The sequence below is a fragment of the Delphinapterus leucas genome, chromosome 7, assembly GCF_059928025.1.
Source record: "Delphinapterus leucas isolate spDelLeu-1000000601 "Yukka" chromosome 7, BTC_Dleu_Yukka2, whole genome shotgun sequence".
In the NCBI taxonomy this organism is placed as follows: Eukaryota; Metazoa; Chordata; class Mammalia; order Artiodactyla; family Monodontidae; genus Delphinapterus; species Delphinapterus leucas.
This window is the reverse complement of record NC_143135.1, coordinates 45,561,093-45,579,476: the sequence shown is the minus strand read 5'-3', so window position 1 is coordinate 45,579,476 and position 18,384 is coordinate 45,561,093. Positions and strand designations below refer to the sequence as shown.

Here is an 18,384-nt window from a genome sequence, read left to right as displayed (position 1 = left end):
CTTCTAGAAGTTTTATAGTAGATCTTACATTTAAGATCTGTGATCCCTTTTGAATTAATTTTTATACTGATGCAAGGTATGGGTCAAAGTTAATTTTTTTTTGCATCTGGAAATCCAATTGTCTGGTACCATTTGTTGAAAAGACTAGTCTTTCTCTACCTATTGCTTTAAATTTTTTTAATTAAAAATTTTTAATTGAAATATAGCTGATTTTCAATGTTGTATTAGTTTCTGGTGTATGGCAAAGTGGTTCAGTTATATATATATAATGGTTTATTACAGGACATCGAATACAGTTCCCTGTGCTATATATATAGTAGGACCTTGCTTTTTATCTATTTTAAATGTAGTAGTTTGTATCTGCTAATCCCAAACTCTTAATTTATCCCTCCCCACCCCCTTTACCCTTTGGTAACCATAAATTTGTTTTCTAGGTCTGTGAGTCCGTTTTTGCTTTGTAAATAAGTTATTTGTATCATATTTTAGATTCCACAAATCAGTAACATCGTATTTCTACCTATTACTTTTGCATCTTTGTCAAAAATCCGTTGTCCATATATCATATATGTATGGAACTATTTCTGGACAGTATTCCATTGATCTGTTTGTCTATCTTTGTACCAATTACCACACTGTCTTGATTATTATACTTTTATAATAATATCAGATAGTGCTAGTCGTCCACTTTTGTTCTTTTTCAAAGTTTTGGCTATTCTAGATCCTTTGCATTTCCATATGGATTTTTAGAATAAGTTTGCCAATTTCTACAAAATAGCCTCCTAGGAGTTTTATTGTGATTACACTGAATCTTTAGATTAATTTGGGGAGACTGACATCTTAACAACATTGAGTTTTCTGATCCATGAACAACAGGTATTTCTTGATTTATTTAGGTCTTTAATTTCTCTTAGTAATGTTTTATAGTTTCAGTGTCCAGGTCTTTAATGTATTTTGCTAGATTTCTTTCATGTTTTTTGATACTGCTGTAAATGGTAATGATTTTTAAGTTTCAGTTTTCCAATGGTTTATTGCCAGTATTGATTTTTGTATACTGAGCATGTATTCTGCAGCCTTGCTAAACTCATTTATTCTAGTAGCTTTTTTTCTTTTTTGGGGGGGCGGGGATAGATTCCATGGACCATGATGTTATTTGTGAATAAAGATAGTTTTACTTCTCCCTTTCTAGCTTGGATGTCTTTTTAAAATCATTTAATTTTTTTCCCCAAATGTTCAATTTAATTAAAAAAAAATTTATTTTGGCTGTGCCAGGTCTTAGTCGTGGCACAAGGGATCTTCACTGTGGCATGTGGACTCTTAGTTGTGGCATGCGGACTTCTTAGTTGTGGCACGCAGACTCTTAGTTGCGGCATGTGAGATCTAGTTCCCCGACCAGGAATGAAACCTGCGCCCCCTGCATTGCGATCATGGAGTCTTACCCACTGGACCACCAGGGAAGTCCCATGAATGTCTTTATTATTACCATTTTCTTGCCTTATTGCATGGCTATGACCTTTAGTACAATGTTGAATAGAGGTGGTGAAGCAGGCATTCACGTCTTGTTCCTGATCTTAGGAGGAAAGTGTTCAGTCTTTCACTATTAAGTATGATGTTAGCTGTACTTTTTTTTTAATAGATACTATTTTTAGTTTGAGAAGATTCCTGAGAATTTTCACAAGGAATGGATATTATATTTTGTCAAATGCTTTTTCTGCATCTATTGAGATGATGTATGGTTTTTTTAAAGTTCCTTAATATGGTGAGTTACAGTGATTGATTTCAAATGTGAAACTGACTGTGCATTCCTGGAATAAACCCCATTTGACCATGGTATATTACCTTTTAAATATATTGTTGAATTTGATTTGCTGAAATTTTGTTTAGAAAATTTGAATCTATGATCATCAGGGATACTGATCTATAGTTTTCTTTTCCTGTCTTTGTCAGACTTGGGTAATGCTGGCCTCATAGACTGAGTTGGGAAGTACTCCCTTTGCTTAAATTTTCCGTTAAGAGTTTTTGTAGAACTGCTATTATTTCTTCCTTAAATACTTGGTAGAATTTACCAGTGAAGCCACCTAGACCTGAAGTTTTCAGTGTGGAAAGATTTTAACTACAATTTCAATTTCCTTAATAGACATAAGCGTATTCAAGTTATGTATTTCTTCTTGAGTGAGTGGGGTAGTTTGTGTCTTTCAAGGCATTTGTCCATTTCAACTAAATTTTTAATTTTATTGATGCAAAATTGTTCACAATATTCCCTTATGGTCCTTTTAATATCTGTAGAATCTGTAGGGATGTTATCATTCTCATTTCTAATATTGGTAATTTGTGTCTTTTCTTTGATCAGTCTGGCTAGAGGTTTATTAATTTTATTGATCTTTTCAAACAAAAGCTTTTGGTTTCATTAGTTTTCTTCTTGGTCACAAGATCTGGGGGGCCTAAAGGCAAGTCTGTTTCAAATAAATGTAGCCTTATTGTATTATGTAGAATTGGGAATGACAGGCATCTCAGCCTATAAATTAATTCTATGTGAGCATTTCCCCAAATATGCTGATGAACAGAGTTTTAGGCCTCTTTCAGTCATCATCTGGATTCTGTTGTTCAAAATAATTTTGCATTTATCTTGATGAAGAGAAAAAATATACAGATTTAAAATACTAAGACTAAGCTGTTTGAGGCATTTTGTTTTGTTTTCCATTATGGAGTAAAATCTGCCAATTTCACTTATTTATAGGAAGAGAATCTGAAATGGAATTTGGAGAAATATGAATTTATAGGGTCTTATTTTTTGCCCATATGCCATTAAGTACTTTGTAAAATTTAAAGGCCCATAAAAATAAGCTATGACTCAAATCCCAGGAAAGATCAACATTTTGGGAATAAAATATAGTAAGTTAAAACTGGATTTTGCTTTCAGGAATTAGAAATATTAAGCTACAAGAGACCCTATATTTAATGGTATCAACATTTTAAAAATTATGGGTATGTTAGACACACCCTAGAAAAATAGGTAGCTAACACTAGTTTTTGTTATTTCACAGATTAAGATTTAATAAACATTAATTGTATACCTTCTGTACTATGCCAATCACTTCACATAAGATTTTTAATCCTTCTGAGATATATACATATATAAAGAAATTGAAGCACAGAGAGGGTGAATAATTTGTTAAAGATCAAAAATTAGTAAATGAGACTGATAGGCAAACTCAGACTTACTTTATGGGCTCAAATATTAAAAGCTTTAATGTGAAGTTGCTTTGTTATAAATCAGCTTGGAGTGTGTCAACTTTTGCCAATTTTCAGTTGACTGGGAAGCAGGCAGACACCAGAAACTCTTGAATACACCATGAATCAATTAACTGCAGTTATTTTGCCAATATGCATGGATAAATTTTAGAGTAATAGACCTATGTGAGGGCGACTTAGCTCCTCACACATGCACTCACAGGGAAAGCTCATATCTTTAAAAGGCAAATAGGTTTTCTCTTTGGAATAGGACCTAGCATAGTGCTGGCATATGGTAACTGTAGGGAGAATCATACCACAAAGCCAGACCAGAGTGAGTCAATTTACAATTTGAATAAACTTCAAAGGCAAAGTTATAACTGTTACTTGCTTTTCTCAAAGTAGCAAATAATGAGAAAGTTCTAAGATGCACTCAAAGATTTACTCTAATGCTGGAATAAAGGAGATGCTTTTGTATACGTCATGCTTTCATTCATATTATACATATCTTTTCCCTTAGTATTATATTTTAAAAAGAAATTTTAGGTAAAAAAAATTTTTTTTTGTATTTGGATGTATTTTCCTTCTGAATTTGGTTCAACTATTTTAAGAAAAGGAAGCATCCTGTAATGATATCATTTGAGCTAAGCCAATTTCTTTTAGAAGCAACAAAAAATCTGCCAGATGTTGCTATTATGAAACTGTGATCTAGCATTTATAATTCATCTGACACCTGGATACACTGGCACAAACAATGGCTTTTTATATGATGAGGCAGTTCTAATTTGAGATCAGCGCTTCATCTGTTTTCTTTGTAACTCTATTAGTACTAATGGGCAAGTCTAGGCATACGTCCATGGACTGCCTTTTGGCATTCGGCATGTTAGAAAAAGTTAATAAGCAGGGAACACATTCCACCTGGGGAAGTTTTGCTAGCTGCTGCATAATTTTGCACTTATTTTTTAAAATGTTGTTGAGGCTTGGCTCTGTTTTGTGCTCCTGAGAGACTGAGGATAGCACTAATTCGAACTGTCTGGCAAAAGCCAGAGTCATGTAAAGCATTAGTGTTCACTTGAAAGGTATTCGAAGAAGGCATTTTCTAATGCCTAAAGCCACTATGTAGGAGATGATGAAACGCTACCTTATAATTAAGTCAGCAAGAATCAAAAGCTCTATTTGTTAACTATAGTCTTCTGTTTTTGAATGAATAAATTGTCCCTTTTCAGCACAAAATAATCTACTTCACCAAAACTGACACCTATCATAGCCAAGCATTCTTTAAATACTGCAATTAATGTCATACACTCACTTTGCCATGACTTGCCTGAACTTAGGTTATTATGTGTGAGAGTATTAAGTTGAAGGGTTCAGACAAAGTTTTAAAATTTTATATTTTAATTTTTTTTTAGTGTAGTATGACCAGATTTGAAATCATACTAAAGGGGTCTTCAGACCCGGAACAATATTATTTTCTACAGTCTGTGAAGCATTCACTTACAAATAATTGAGTTTTCATTAAAAGTCAACTTTTGTTTTCAGTTTCAGAACTGAAATTTCTTACTGATTGTGAGTAGATTCTTTTGCTGACTCTAATATTTAGGTATGCAGAATTCTGCAAGTTGAATATGGGTATTTAACACATTTAATACTGTATTTAACTTAAGCCAAATTCAGCCATACAAACTCAGTTCCCAGCAACTCTCCCTCAATTAAAGGAAAGGAATTTTTGAAAGGTAAAAGTTGAAAACGAGGTGGGGAGAAAGGGAGGGGAGACAGTAGCAGGCCAAGAAAATTCAGAAAGATGGAAAACAGAAGGAAGAATAGCAGAAAATGACAGGAGATGAGAAGCTACACTGGGATGAAAATGATTTGAAAAGGTAACAGTTTGCCCTGTAAACCCAGAAAGGCTCAGGACTCAGAGGCCCAAGTCCTATATAGGAGGAAAAGGGGGGCTAAAAATGAGAACTAGTTTTAAGTCTAGAGAGGCAGTGGTGAGACCTCCAGGTTCCTTTCCTATCTCATGTAGTCTTTCCTGCCTCATGACTACCTTCTTGCAAGCAAGAGATTAGAGGTTTGTTCTCTGGAAAAACCAAACTTGGTAAGTTCTGGACTTGGGAACACCATGCACAACTGGGTTAATGAGGAGACTGAAAACAGTACAGAAAAAGTAAAACTCTGCACACTTAACTGGGATTTCCCTGGACCAGGCAGCCAGGGTTATAAGTACTTTCTGGGTATCACAATGGCAAATTTTTCTCTAGAGAAACTAGAGAGCTGCTGTTTTTTTTTTTTTCTTAGAACTCCAGTTTACTAAGAAGTTGGACTTACTAATTAAAAAATTTTTTTCATATTCAGTGAAGTATAATTTAAATATACTAAAATTTCCCTATTTTAAGCCTACAGATTGATTAGTTTTGGTCACTGTTCATTTGGTTACACATTTGTATAACCACCACCACAGTGAGGATACAGAACAGTTTCCTCATCCTATAAAGTTTGCTCATGTCCTTTCGAAGTCGACCCCCTCCCCTGACCACTGGTACCAGGCAACCACTGATCTGTTTTTCTACCACTACCATTTTGCCTTTTGTAGGGTTTCCTATAAATGAAATCATATATTGTGTAGTCTGTAGTCTTTTTTACCCATTTTCCCCATTTTTATTGAGAAATAATTGGCATACATCACTGCATAGGTTTAACGCTCCAGCATGATCGATTGAATTACATATACTGTGAAATGATGACCACGATAGGTTTAGTTAACATCCACCATCTCATATAAATAAAAAGAAAAAAAATTTTCTCCTTGTGATGAGATTTTTTCTTTCATTTTATAAATTTATTTATTTATTTTTGGCTGCATTGTGTCTTTGTTGCTACGTGCAGGCTTTCTCTAGTTGCAGTGAGCGGGGACTACTCTTCGTTGCGGTGAGTGGGCTTCTCATTGCTGTGGCTTCTCTCGTTGTGGAGCACAGGCTCTAGGCGCACAGGCTTCAGTAGTTGTGGCACTCAGGCTCAGTAATTGTGGCTCGTGGGCTCTAGAGCGCAGGCTCAGTAGTTGTGGCACATGGGCTTAGCTGCTCCATGGCATGTGGGATCTTCCTGGACCAGGGCTTGAACCTGTGTCCCCTGCATTGGCAGGCAGATTCTCAACCACTGTGCCACCAGGGAAGTCCCTTATGATGAGATTTATCTGACTTTTTTCATTGATCATGATTTTAAGACTCATCCATATTGTGTATATTAACATTTCATTCCTTTTGCTTGCTGAGTAGTATTCCATTGCATGCATGTAGCAGAATTTGTTCATCTGTTCACCAGCTGATGGACAATTGGTTTGTTTTTCATGCTACCCCTTTATAGTCACACCCATTCCCCTCCCCCACTATCTCCAAACCCTCACAACCAATAATTTATTCTCTATCTCTATAATCTTGTCATTTTGAGAATGTTATATAAATGGAATCATACAGTATGTGACCACTGGAGATTGCGTTTTCTTCACTCAACATTATGCTCTTGAGATCCATTCAAATTGTCGCTTGTATCAGCAGCTCACCCCTTTTCATTGCTGAGTAGTGTTCCATGGTATGGATGCACCAGTGTGTTTAGCCATTTACCTGTTTCAGGACATTTTGTCCCCTCCCTCCTGCAATTTCTGGCTATTATAAATACAACTTCTATAACAATACTTTCATATTTGAACCAAGTTTCTTATAAAAAGCATACTGTTACGTCATGTCTTATTTAGACCATTTCCATTTTTAATGCAATTATTGGTATGTTAGGGCTGAAGTCTGTCATTTTACTTTTTGTCTTCAGTTTGTTCTGTTTTTTTTCTTTCTGTTTTCTTTTCCCTGCCTTCTGTGGATTACCTGAACATTTTTTAGAATTTTATTTTGATTTATCTATAGTGTTTTTGAGCGTATGTCTTTATGTAGCTTTTTTAGTGGTCGTTCTGGGTATTACATTACATATCTTGTTATGGTTGACTGGTGTTGACATTTTAGTGAAGTGTAGAAACATTACTTCCCTTTACATCCCTTTGTGCTCCCCCACTTATAATTGTCTTAACTATTTCCTCTACATATATTGAGAACATCAAAAACTGTTATAATTTTTGCTTCAACCATCAATTTAGAAAACTGAAGAGGAGGAGAAAGGTTATTGTATTTATCCATATTTTACTTTCTGTTGTTCTTTTTTCCTTCCTGATATCCCAAGATTCCTTCTTTTATCATTTATTTTCTGCTTGAATAATTTCCTTTAGCCATTTACATCTATGATCCATTTCAGGTAAATTTCTGTGAATGATGTAAGGGTCAGGGTTCATACTTTTTTATATAGATATACAGTTATTCCAATACCGTTTGTTGAAAAGTTTCCTTTCCCCATGTCTCATTTTATAATTGTTTTCTGTGGGGGAAGTTGTCATTAGAGTTTTAATCCCTCATTTGTGGAAACAGCAGTTAAACTTACTTCCTTTAAACTTTATTTCACCCTTTGAAATCTGAGGATGTTACCTCAACATATTATATGAAAAAGGGACAGTTACAAACTTTCATTTCAGCCATAAAAAAGGTTTAAGTTAATTTTAGGATAAAAATATGTGAAACCAAAAATATGGATATTTTCAAATGCCTATGGACGATATCTTAAAATACTCAGTAAAGAAGTTTGTAAACAAGTGTCCTATTCTCAGTTTAATTCTTTTAAAAAAGTTGACATGGGAATTCTCTGGCAGTCCAGTGGTTAGGACTCCATCCGTGCCTTCACTACCAAGGACCTGGGTTCAATCCCTGGTCAGGGAACTAAGAACCTGCAAACAAAGCAGTGTGGCAAAAAAAAAAAAAAAAAAAGTTGACATGGATTCAGTTTAATTCTTACTAAAAAAAAAAGTCTACATGGGTAACTTTACCTGCCATTCCTCTCATTCCACACTGTTTTGATTACTGCAGCTTTGTAGTATTGTCTGAAGTCTGGGACAATTATGCCTCCTGCTTTGTTTTTTTTTCCTCAGAATTGCTTTGGCAATTCTGGGTCTTTTATGGTTCCATATAAATTTTTGGATCATTCTAGTTGTGCAAAAAATGTCATGGGTAATTTGATAGGGATTACATAAATCTGTAGGTTGCTTTGGGTAGTACTGCCATTTTAACAATATTAATTCTTCCAACCCAAGAGCATGGGATATCTTTCCATTTCTTTGAGTCCTCCTTAATTTCCTTTATTAATGTTTTACAGTTCTCAGTGTAAAAGTCTTTCACCTCCTTGGTCAAGTTTATTCCTAGGTTTTTTTTTTTGGTGCAATTTTAAATGGTGCAATTTTAAAAGGTACTTTTTTTTTTTTTTTACATTCCCTTTCTATTTCATAGTTAGTGTAAAGAAATACAACTGATTTCTGAATGTTAATCTTGTATCCTCCTACTTTGCTGAATTCATTTATTAGATCTAGTAGTTTTTGTGTGGAATCCTTAGGGTTTTCTATATATAGTATCATGTCATCCACATATAGTGACAATTTTACCTCTTCCCTTCTAATTTGAATATGTTTTATTTCTTTTTCTTGTCTGATTGCTGTGGCTAGGACTTGCAATACTATGTTGAATAGAAGGGGTGAGAGTGGGCATCCTTGTCTTGTTCCAGATTTTAGTAGGAAGGCTTTCAGCTTAGGAAGGCTTTCAGCTTTTCACCATTGAGTATTACATTGGCTGTGGGTTTGTCATAAATACCTTTCATTATGTTGAGATATGTTCCCTGTGTACCTACTTTGGTAAGAGTTTTTATCATGAATGGATGTTGAATTTTGTCAAATGCCTTTTCTGCATCCATTGAGATGATCATGTGGCTTTTGGCTTTTCTTAATGTGGTGTATTACACTGATTGATTTGCATATGTTGAACCATCCTTGTGAACGTGTGATGAACCTCACTTGGTTGTGGTGTATGATCTTTTTTATGTGTTGTTGGATTTGGTTTCCTAATATTTTGCTGAGAATTTTTGCATCTATATTCATCAAAGATATTGGCCTGTAATTTTCTTTTTTGGTGGGATCTTTGTCTGGTTTTGGTATCAGGGTGATGGTGGCATCATAGAATGTCTTTGGGAGTGTTCCCTTCTCTTCAGTCTTTTGGAAGAGTTTGAGAAGAATCCGTATGAGTTCTCCTTTGTATGTTTGGTAGAATTTGCCTGTGAAGCTATCTGGTCCTGGCCTTTTGTTTGCAGGGAGATTTTTTAAATTACAGATTCTATTTCACTTCTAGTGATCAGTCTGTTCAAATTATCTATTTCTTCTTGATTCAATTTAGGTGGGCTGTATGTTTCTAGAAAGTTGTCCATTTCTTCTAGGTTGTCAAATTTGTTGGCATATAATTGTTCATAGAATTCTCTTATTTTTTTTGTATTTCTGTGATATCAGTTGAGATTTCTCCTTTTTCATTTCTTTTTTCTCTTTGGGTTCTCTCTCTCTTCTTCTTGGTGAGCCTGGCCAGGTTTGTCAATTTTGTTTACCCTTTAAAAGAACCAGCTCTTGGTTTGATTTTTTTGTTTTTTTAATCCCTATATGTTCTTTAAGTGTGAACACCACATTATGAAGATTGTGATTTTAATTTTTAAAGATATCCACTTTTATACGCCAAAGACATTAAAAGCAAGTCAACTGCTTCATCTGGTATTCAACTGCATAAAGAGTGATTTTTTTTTCTTTTTATAAATTTATTTATTTTATTTATTTATTTTTGGCTGTGTTGGGTCTTCATTGCTGTGCATGGGCTTTCTCTAGTTGCAGCGAGTGGGGGCTACTCTTTGGTGTGATGCTTGGGCTTCTCATTGCAGTCGCTTCTCTCGTTGTGGAGCATGGGCTCTAGGCGTGCAGGCTTCAGTAGTTATGGCACATGGGCTCAGTAGTTGTGGCTCACGGGCTCTAGAGCACAGGTTTCAGTAGTTGTGGCGCACGGGCTTAGTTGCTCTGTGGCATGTGGGATCTTCCCGGACTACTTCTTCTTCCAGGGATCGAACCCATGTTCCCTGCACTGGCAGGCGGATTCCCCACCACTGTGCCACCAGGGAAGCCCAAGAGTGGCATTATTTCAATGCAGGGGTAAAACTGGTTGAGTGTACTTATTAAGACAACAGAGGCGTCCAGTGAGGAGCCTTAAGAACCTTTCAAGTGAAATTTTGACATTATTATATTCAAATTGGATGTGAGGAAGAGTAATTCTTTAAGAAATGTAGAGCCACTGAAAGTTTTTGTTTGTCTGCTTTAAAGGTTTTTTGTAAAAGAGAGTAACAGCTTCATATCTGAGCATTCAGAAGATGTTATTAGCAACTCAGGACATCCTAGATGGTCTTGATGAAGGGTGGTGAGAGCCTCAACAAGGCTGAACCAGGTGGTCATTCAAATTTTCATTTATACGTATTTATTGAGGGTCTACTACATTCCAGAGACTAAAATTATAATTGCATTAGATATTAGGGATATGAAGATTAATATAACGTAGACCCTTCTCCCAAGAATTCTCAGTCTAAGTAGAAGGCAACAGACACGTACAAATAGATAGACGCTAGTGTACAGATGCTACCGAGGAAGTCTGTACACGGTTCATAAGAATACAAATGAAGGGGCCAGGAAAAGGTTCAAAGATTACTTAGAATCATGGAATAAAATATAGTGCTGAGAACAGTGCCTGGTGCATAGTAAGCGGTCAAGAAATATCAGTAGTGGTGACTGCAGGTGGTAGTGGGATATAGGCACGAAGGCAGGAAATAGCCTGTGCATAGCATAATAAGACAATGTGCAGGATAAGAAGTGCTTTCATGAAGAACTCTTATGCGTTCAGCTATCCAGAAGTGAGAAAAAAATGCTTGCTCCTCCCCTTTAGTCTCAGTTAAGCTTTCTGTTTCAGAGACAATGGGCTTCAAACTTCTCCCTCATGTACTTGTCGAAAGATGTCTGAATAAAAAAGCTAATATTCAAACAGGAAGCAAATATATAACTTGCTGCAAAGAGTTTAAAAGTATAAGCTCAACCTTGTGACCAGCTTCTCCAGATACTACTCAAATCAACTAAAATTATTCAATAGGTCTTTTCTTTAAGAAGCTGATAGGAGCAATCAAAAACATAACCTCCAGTGTTTGTGTATGTAGGGGATGGGGTCGATGGAAAAGTCACTGCTAATGGGTATGGAGTTTGTTTTGGGGTGATAAAATAATCTGAAATTGCTTGTGGTAATTGCACAAATATACTAAAAACTACTGAATTATACACTTTAAATACATTTTTAAAAAAATTATGAAGTGAATTGATAAAGCTGATCAAGTGATTAATGGAATAAAAAACAAAACATAACCATACATAAGATGATCTAGTTCCAATACTGGTTCCTAAAAACATTTTTACTTTTCTTTCCAACAGATACTTGAGGCCAATGTATTTCAATTTCAAAGAGGATCACTGTTCTGACAAATATGTTCAACATGCCAGAACCCATTCACTGCTGTGGTGCAGATGAAACAGGCTAAAAGTGTCAACCTTACTTTTTCTAGGCCGTTTTAGCCACTGGTGCCAATGCCTTCAACTTGTAAACCCACTGCCATCCAATTCTCAAGCCCAATACTGACCAAGGCCTGAGATGAAGGTAAGAGGGAGCCCAGAGCATTCACATCTCCCCCACTCCCAGCTACTACTGGGTTTGACTGGATTATATACCTGGGTTTCTGTCTGGTCTCTTTTTTTTTTTGGGTCTCTTTTTTAAAAAATAAATTTATTTTATTTATTTATTTTTGGCTGCATTGGGTCTTCGTTGCTGCACGCGGGCTTTCTCTAGTTGCGGTGAGCGGGGGGCTACTCTTCATTGCGGTGTGCAGGCTTCTCATTGCGGTGGCTTCTCTTGTTGTGGAGCACGGGCTCTAGGTGCACGGGCATCAGTAGTTGTGGCTCACGGGCTTAGTTGCTCTGTGGCATGTGGAATCTTCCCGGGCCAGGGATGGAACCCGTGTCCCCTGCCTTGGCAGGCAGATTCTTAACCACTGCGCCACCAGGGAAGCCCTCTGTCTGGTCTCTTGATTAGCCCTGATTATGCCACCCAGTAGAACTGAGCCATTGTTCTCAACCTCAGAGGCTTGCCTGGTCGGGCCCTGATTCTTTCTCTAGGGGTTTAGCTCTACCTCCTATATTTTCAGGCATAAAGTAGGGTCCTCCCCAAATGGGAAGACCACGTGCTGGATTTCAGGCTTGGCCAACACCTAGAGAGTTTTACTGTTCTACACTAGATCAAACCTTCTTCGAGAACAAGCCAAGTTTGCTCCGTTACATTAGATGGTAATTTAGAGTGCTGCCCGCTTCACTTGGGAGCCAGCTCGATAGCCAGCTCAGCTAGCCTAGTTTCAGAAACCAGCTAGTTTTTTCTTTTCCATTTCCAGGAATCTACTGCTGAGATTTTAGCAAGTCTTACGGCTGAGTCCATCAGAGCTGTGGCATAAAGGTACCTGGCACGGCAGTGCAATGCTCAGTAAATGCTAGGTCTTTTCCTTCTCTCGTATCAAGTCGGTTTAAGCTTGCTCTACTTACCTGGTGTACACAATCTAAGAACTGTAGGAAGACTGGAGTGAAACCACTGCCCTGACAGCTGAGGGTCACGCTGCTCCGCTGACTGAATTTATGACCAAAAGAGAGCCACTCTTTTTCGACCAGCATCCGGAAGCCTTCAAGTGTCCTATAAAAGGGGTCACTGAGTAACTGAACCAGGGAGGTCACCTAGGGTACAAGCAGGTTGGATACTTCATTACTTTCAGTCCTGAAAAATTCCTGCTTCTAAGACAAAGCACTTCCTTTTGATGACAGCTAATTAACAAGCAAAGTTACCTGGATGGCAAATTTGTTCACTAACTGCTCCAGGACAGCTAAGTGAATTAATTCTACAAACTTTCCATTAAAAACTGAGACTCAAATTCATTTTGGCTACATTTTCCTTCAGAGGAGACTTAAGAATTTAATCCTTGCCTGGCCAGTTTGCTGACTGTGGCCTTCTCCTAGGTTAATTAATAAGGTCAGAGGATCAGTTCAAACCTACATCTACTTTTTGGCAGATGTAGATTAATGTTTTACTGTAGATTATACTCGTACTTTTCCTTTTCACTCTGGAGTGAGTAAAGAAGGGGCTTACAGAGAACCAGAGAAAGGACTGACAAAACATGGGAAGGATGGTCCATGTCCTACACCGCTGGTCATGCTTGCATGATGCTTCTGTGGTGTGGGAGCCTGATGTCCTGAGCCAGAGCTCCAGGCTCTGTAGGGCCTGGAAACTCACGGCACAGAGCTTTTTGATGGATACCAGGTGGTGTTTAACAGAGGACTTTCTCTGTCCATAAACACATTAGTCATTATACACAAGATTCATCTGCAGAATTTTAAAATAACTGAATTAAAATACAAATATAAAATTAAATATCTGAAAATATGTTTTAATCATTTACTTGTGCAGTGATGTCCCAGCCTTCTTCCAAACACACCCAAACTGAGGAACCATTCTCAAGTACTTCTGATACAACCACCGCAAGCTGCAATACCCTGTGAAGCTAAGGGATAAGAACGGAGGCCACAGTTAGACCAAGTGCTTTCTGAGCACCAAGAACAGACAGACTTGCTACCAACCTTAGATAATCAAACAAGTTAGGGATTAAAATATTTGGACAAAAGAATCTCATGAATTTTAAATACTTAAAGTTCTTTGTCAAAATCAAGATTAAGCAATGACACATTTTAAAACAATGTGTTCAAGTGATACTTAATGAAATAAACTGACCTTACAAGATTCCCCTCAAAGCGGAAGAGCTATAATTCTTTCCAGTGGAAAAGAGTGAGGTTCTATGCGGCCCTCGCAACATAGTTATTAGATTTAAAATTTGTTCTTATGTGATATAGTGAGTTCTATTTCCGACGGCTGCACAACTTTGTAAATATACTAAAAAGTACTGAATTGTGTACTTTTTTTCATTTTAAAACCCTCTAATATTAGAGAAAATATACCTACAAAAAAAAATCTCAGGAGAAAGAAAAATATTACAAAATATATATAATGCATCTCCCCAGAGAAATTACAAAAGATATTGCTTCTATCAAATGTGAATTCTATACTAAAGTATTTGTACTGTGTATTAAATGGGAAGAAAACTTTTATTTGTGCTCAGCTTTTTAAGCCAAGACAACTGACTCCAAGTCCCTAATGAACAATTAGGGTGTGAGCAAAGCATATAGATTTCAAAACTAAATGTGTAACATTCTGGTTTAAAAAAAATTTTAAACATTACTTGACATAACTTGTAGAATGAATCCAACTCTGAACTGAAACAAAACACTCCCACCCCCATATTTTAAACAGAGCTAGGCTATTTTTTAAAATTATTTTTTTAACATCTTTACTGGAGTATGATTGCTTTACAATGGTGTGTTAGTTTCTGCTTTATAACAAAGTGAATCAGCTATACATATACATACATCCCCATATCTCTTCCCTCTTGCGTCTCCCTCCCACCCTCCCTATCCCACCCCTCTAGGTGGTCACAGAGCACCGAGCTGATCTCCCTGTGCTATGCAGCTGCTTCCTACTAGCTATCTATTTTACATTTGGTAGTATATATAAGTCCAAGTCACTCTCTCAGTTCATCCCAGAGCTAGGCTATTTTAAACACAGGAACAAGGCACATGTCCTCTTCAAGAATGGGAAGGTCCTCACTCACTGTTCCTATAACACAACTATTACCAGGCCTGAATTCTCTTGGGCTTAGCATGTGCTCTGAGTTAACTTTTAAACTGCCAATATCCCAAGTGGGGCAATGTTTTCCATTGTTTTTAGTCAGTAACTTCTGATATGAATCCACTTTGAAGTAAGGAGTAGAACACAGAATAGGAGAAACATAGATGGATAGGTTGAGTGGCAGGAACACTTTGGGGCTGGGGCTTATAACTTAGGGACAGCAGGGAGTATTGATCAGCTCCTTCCATGGGTACTCAAAGTATCCTGAATTGCCTTAACAGTAATTAACACAGCCTCATATAATAGCTAATTGTATATGTGGCTGTTTTCCTAGAGTTTAAGTAAGTACCCTTGAGAATAGTCACTGCCTTGGGTACTTACATCATTTCCTGGCTTTTTTTTTCTTTTTAGTCCAATGTACTGTGGGAAACAACCCTTTTTCCTCTTCAAGAGAAGCAGGAGAAAAAAAAAAAAAGAGAGGCGGGAGGCTTGGAGGTCAATGTGGACAGGGGATAGGGGGGCTGTGTGCTCCTACAGGGGGAGAAGGAATAATGGACATAGCACCAGGGGCCTAAAGACAAGGCTGAAGGCTGTATTGCAGAGAGGTCTTGGCCAAATATCTGCATCAGTGTCTAAAACATGCATGTCATAAATAGAAATGTGGGTTAGGTGTGCTGGCATACCTATTGCTCCTTAATTTCTCAATAAGCGTTCAGTTAAAAACATCCCAAGCTTGACTTAGCTGAAGGAAGGATATGTGGTTTTTCCTAAACCTTAGGTAGGCTTCAGGGCAACCAATGTGCCTTTGTTGGGCTGGCTTGGGAGTGAAGCCACAATCCAGAGACACAGAACAGGCAGAGACAAATAGAAAGTGAGAAAGTAAGAGGAAAAGCCCCTTGGAGTCACCTAGAAATCACATGCTGTCCTGGATCCTCACTCTGTTAGTAACAGAGCAGGAGCCCTATAAATACATGTTGTTTAAATTTGTTGTATATCAAAAAGTTTCCATCTAAAAATAATAATCTCCTTCTTAGCATCCTATGGAAACCAAGCAAGTTTCAACAACAGAGAGAGAAAAACCCAGGGATGGAGAATTCTACCCCTTCAGTTCCTATATCACATGGTTCCCTGGAACTGAAAGGCCTTTACAGAGGGCACACAATCAAGGGAGACTGTCAGGTAGTGGGGAACACAATATTTTTTTCCTCAAATATCAATTCTGTATACCCACTTGGGCCTCTCTTTCCTTGAGTTATAAGATAAGCTGCTTCAGACATTACCTGTGGGAACCACTCAGAGTCTCCCAGGGCTCTCAGGAAGGTCACTTCTGAGTCAGTAGGGATGGTGCTTGGGACACAAGCTCTCATCAGTTTTTTAAAACTGGCTTTCACTTGTCGGATGTCATGAAATTCAACAGGAACAAACTCACAATTTAAAGCAAATTCTAACTTGAAGTTCTGTGGATGAAGATGCAGAGAGAATTAGACGACGTGTTATAGGTAAAAAAACAATGTTTTCAACAGGGTGATGCTTAGTGATATACAGTTAGTTGAGGCCAAAGAGCTGCAGGGGCTGCAGTGGATCAAGAAAGTCCATCATTTTTCGCTAATGTGTCAGTATTGCTGGAAAGAGCCATTCAGTAAAGTCTAGTGGTTTGACTTAGCTTGCTGTCACTCTGAGAACTTGAAGAGGCTACTAGTAGACTGGAACCTGATGGAGCTTATAGGACCAAATATAAGCTACTTACAAGGCCATGAACCTGGAGGTCTAAGGAGGAACCAATGACGCATGACAGCGTGATTAATCTAAAACTGTAAACTAAGTCTCCCCAAGATGTGAATTATAATTAAAAGGTAATATGCTGTTGAGGTTCCAGAGCTCTACAAATTAAAGTTTATAGACATACACATTTGTTTCTTATTATGCAAGTAAAACATAGTCATTGTGAAAATGAAAAAAAAAAGCAGAGATAAACACTGAGAAGAATATAAAAATCACTATCTCACTGCCCTACGACTACTAATATTGTATTCTTTTAAAGCCAATAATAAAAAAATATATATACAGTAAAACATGAAAGGCTTTGTTGATTTCTAACTTTTGGCCTATTTTTCACTCAGTATGACACATATATCAATCTTTGTTTCAGTATTTTTATCATTTATATTTTTAATCCATATGGAATTTTTTCTATGTGAGTTTGCAATTTTAACTAAAGAATGCTAAATTGGTGGCCCATTGAAATAGTTTATTTTGATAATCTAGTTGCCTACTTCTGAAGACGATTTAAAAGTTCTCTAACCTCTTACGCCAAAGAATGAATTAATTTTCTCATGTTCTTTTCACTTCACATTCTGCCCAAATTACTCTACTGGATCATCTGCTTTTCTAAGAGTAAACTGCTTTTTGGAGATTGGCTGTACAATAATATGGATGTACTTAGTTAGCACTGCTGAACTATACATGTTAAGATGGTAAATTTTATGTTATTTCTATTTTACCACAATTAAAAAAAATTGCTGCCAAAGACATATATTGGGTCTGCTTCATGTCTTATATTGGTTACTTTATTTTTTAAAGGCCTATTAAAGTTTCAAAATAAAAAGTAAAAACCCCCAAGTTTTTTTTCTTAAACAGCATTACCAATGTATATTAAGGAAAAAAAAAAGTTTCTTTGTCTTAGTAATTCCACTTTTAGGAAGCTAGCCTAAAGAAATAATCTAAAATGTAGGAAAAAATCCTCTAGTGGATTGTATCTCAATAAAAAATAAAAATAAAAAGCTATATGCTTGAAAATGTGACTGCAATTTTACATATAGATGATAAAGAAAGAAACCAAAACATCCAACAAAACAGAAAGTTATGGGACTTCCCTGGTGGTCCAGTGGTAAAGAATCCACCTTCCAATGCAGGGGACGCGGGATGATCCCTGGTAGGGGAACTAAGATCCCACATGCTGCGGGGCAACTAAGGCCGCGTGCCACAACTATTGAGCCTGTGCACCTCAACTAGAGAGCCTGCGTGCCACAAACTACAGAACCTATGTGCTCTGGAGCCTGCGTGTCACAACTACAGAGCCCATGCGCTCTGGAGCCCACGTGCCACAACTAGAGAGAGAAAACCCACACGTCACAACTAGAGAGAAGCCCGCGTGCCACGCCAAAAAGATCCCTCATGCTGCAATGAAGATCCCACATGCCATGATGAAGACCAGACACAGCCGAAAAATAAAAATAAATAAAAGGAAAATAAATATTAAAAAACGGACTGAATGTTTAAAACAAAAGTTATGCAGTGATTAAAATAAATATGAAATCTATTATACAACATGGAAAGATGGCTTGAGATAAAGAACTTAGCACTATGAGAACATGAGTTCTTTTCTGTTAGTTTTTTTTAAAAT

The 18,384-nt window shown here is 37.0% G+C and overlaps 1 protein-coding gene across 5 annotated transcripts in view; it reads right to left on the bottom strand.

Moving 5' to 3' along the window:
- SBF2 (SET binding factor 2) overlaps positions 1–18,384 on the bottom strand; it is a 454,162-nt gene that overhangs the window by 19,717 nt on the left and 416,061 nt on the right. For all 5 annotated transcript variants that reach the window (XM_089915171.1, XM_022555691.3, XM_089915172.1 and 2 more), the window contains 3 exons: positions 16,262–16,438; positions 13,702–13,803; positions 12,797–12,982 (listed from right to left, as the gene is read on the bottom strand). In XM_089915171.1, coding sequence (XP_089771297.1) covers positions 12,797–12,982; positions 13,702–13,803; positions 16,262–16,438 — 465 coding nt within the window. The remainder of the gene's footprint in view (positions 1–12,796; positions 12,983–13,701; positions 13,804–16,261; positions 16,439–18,384) is intronic.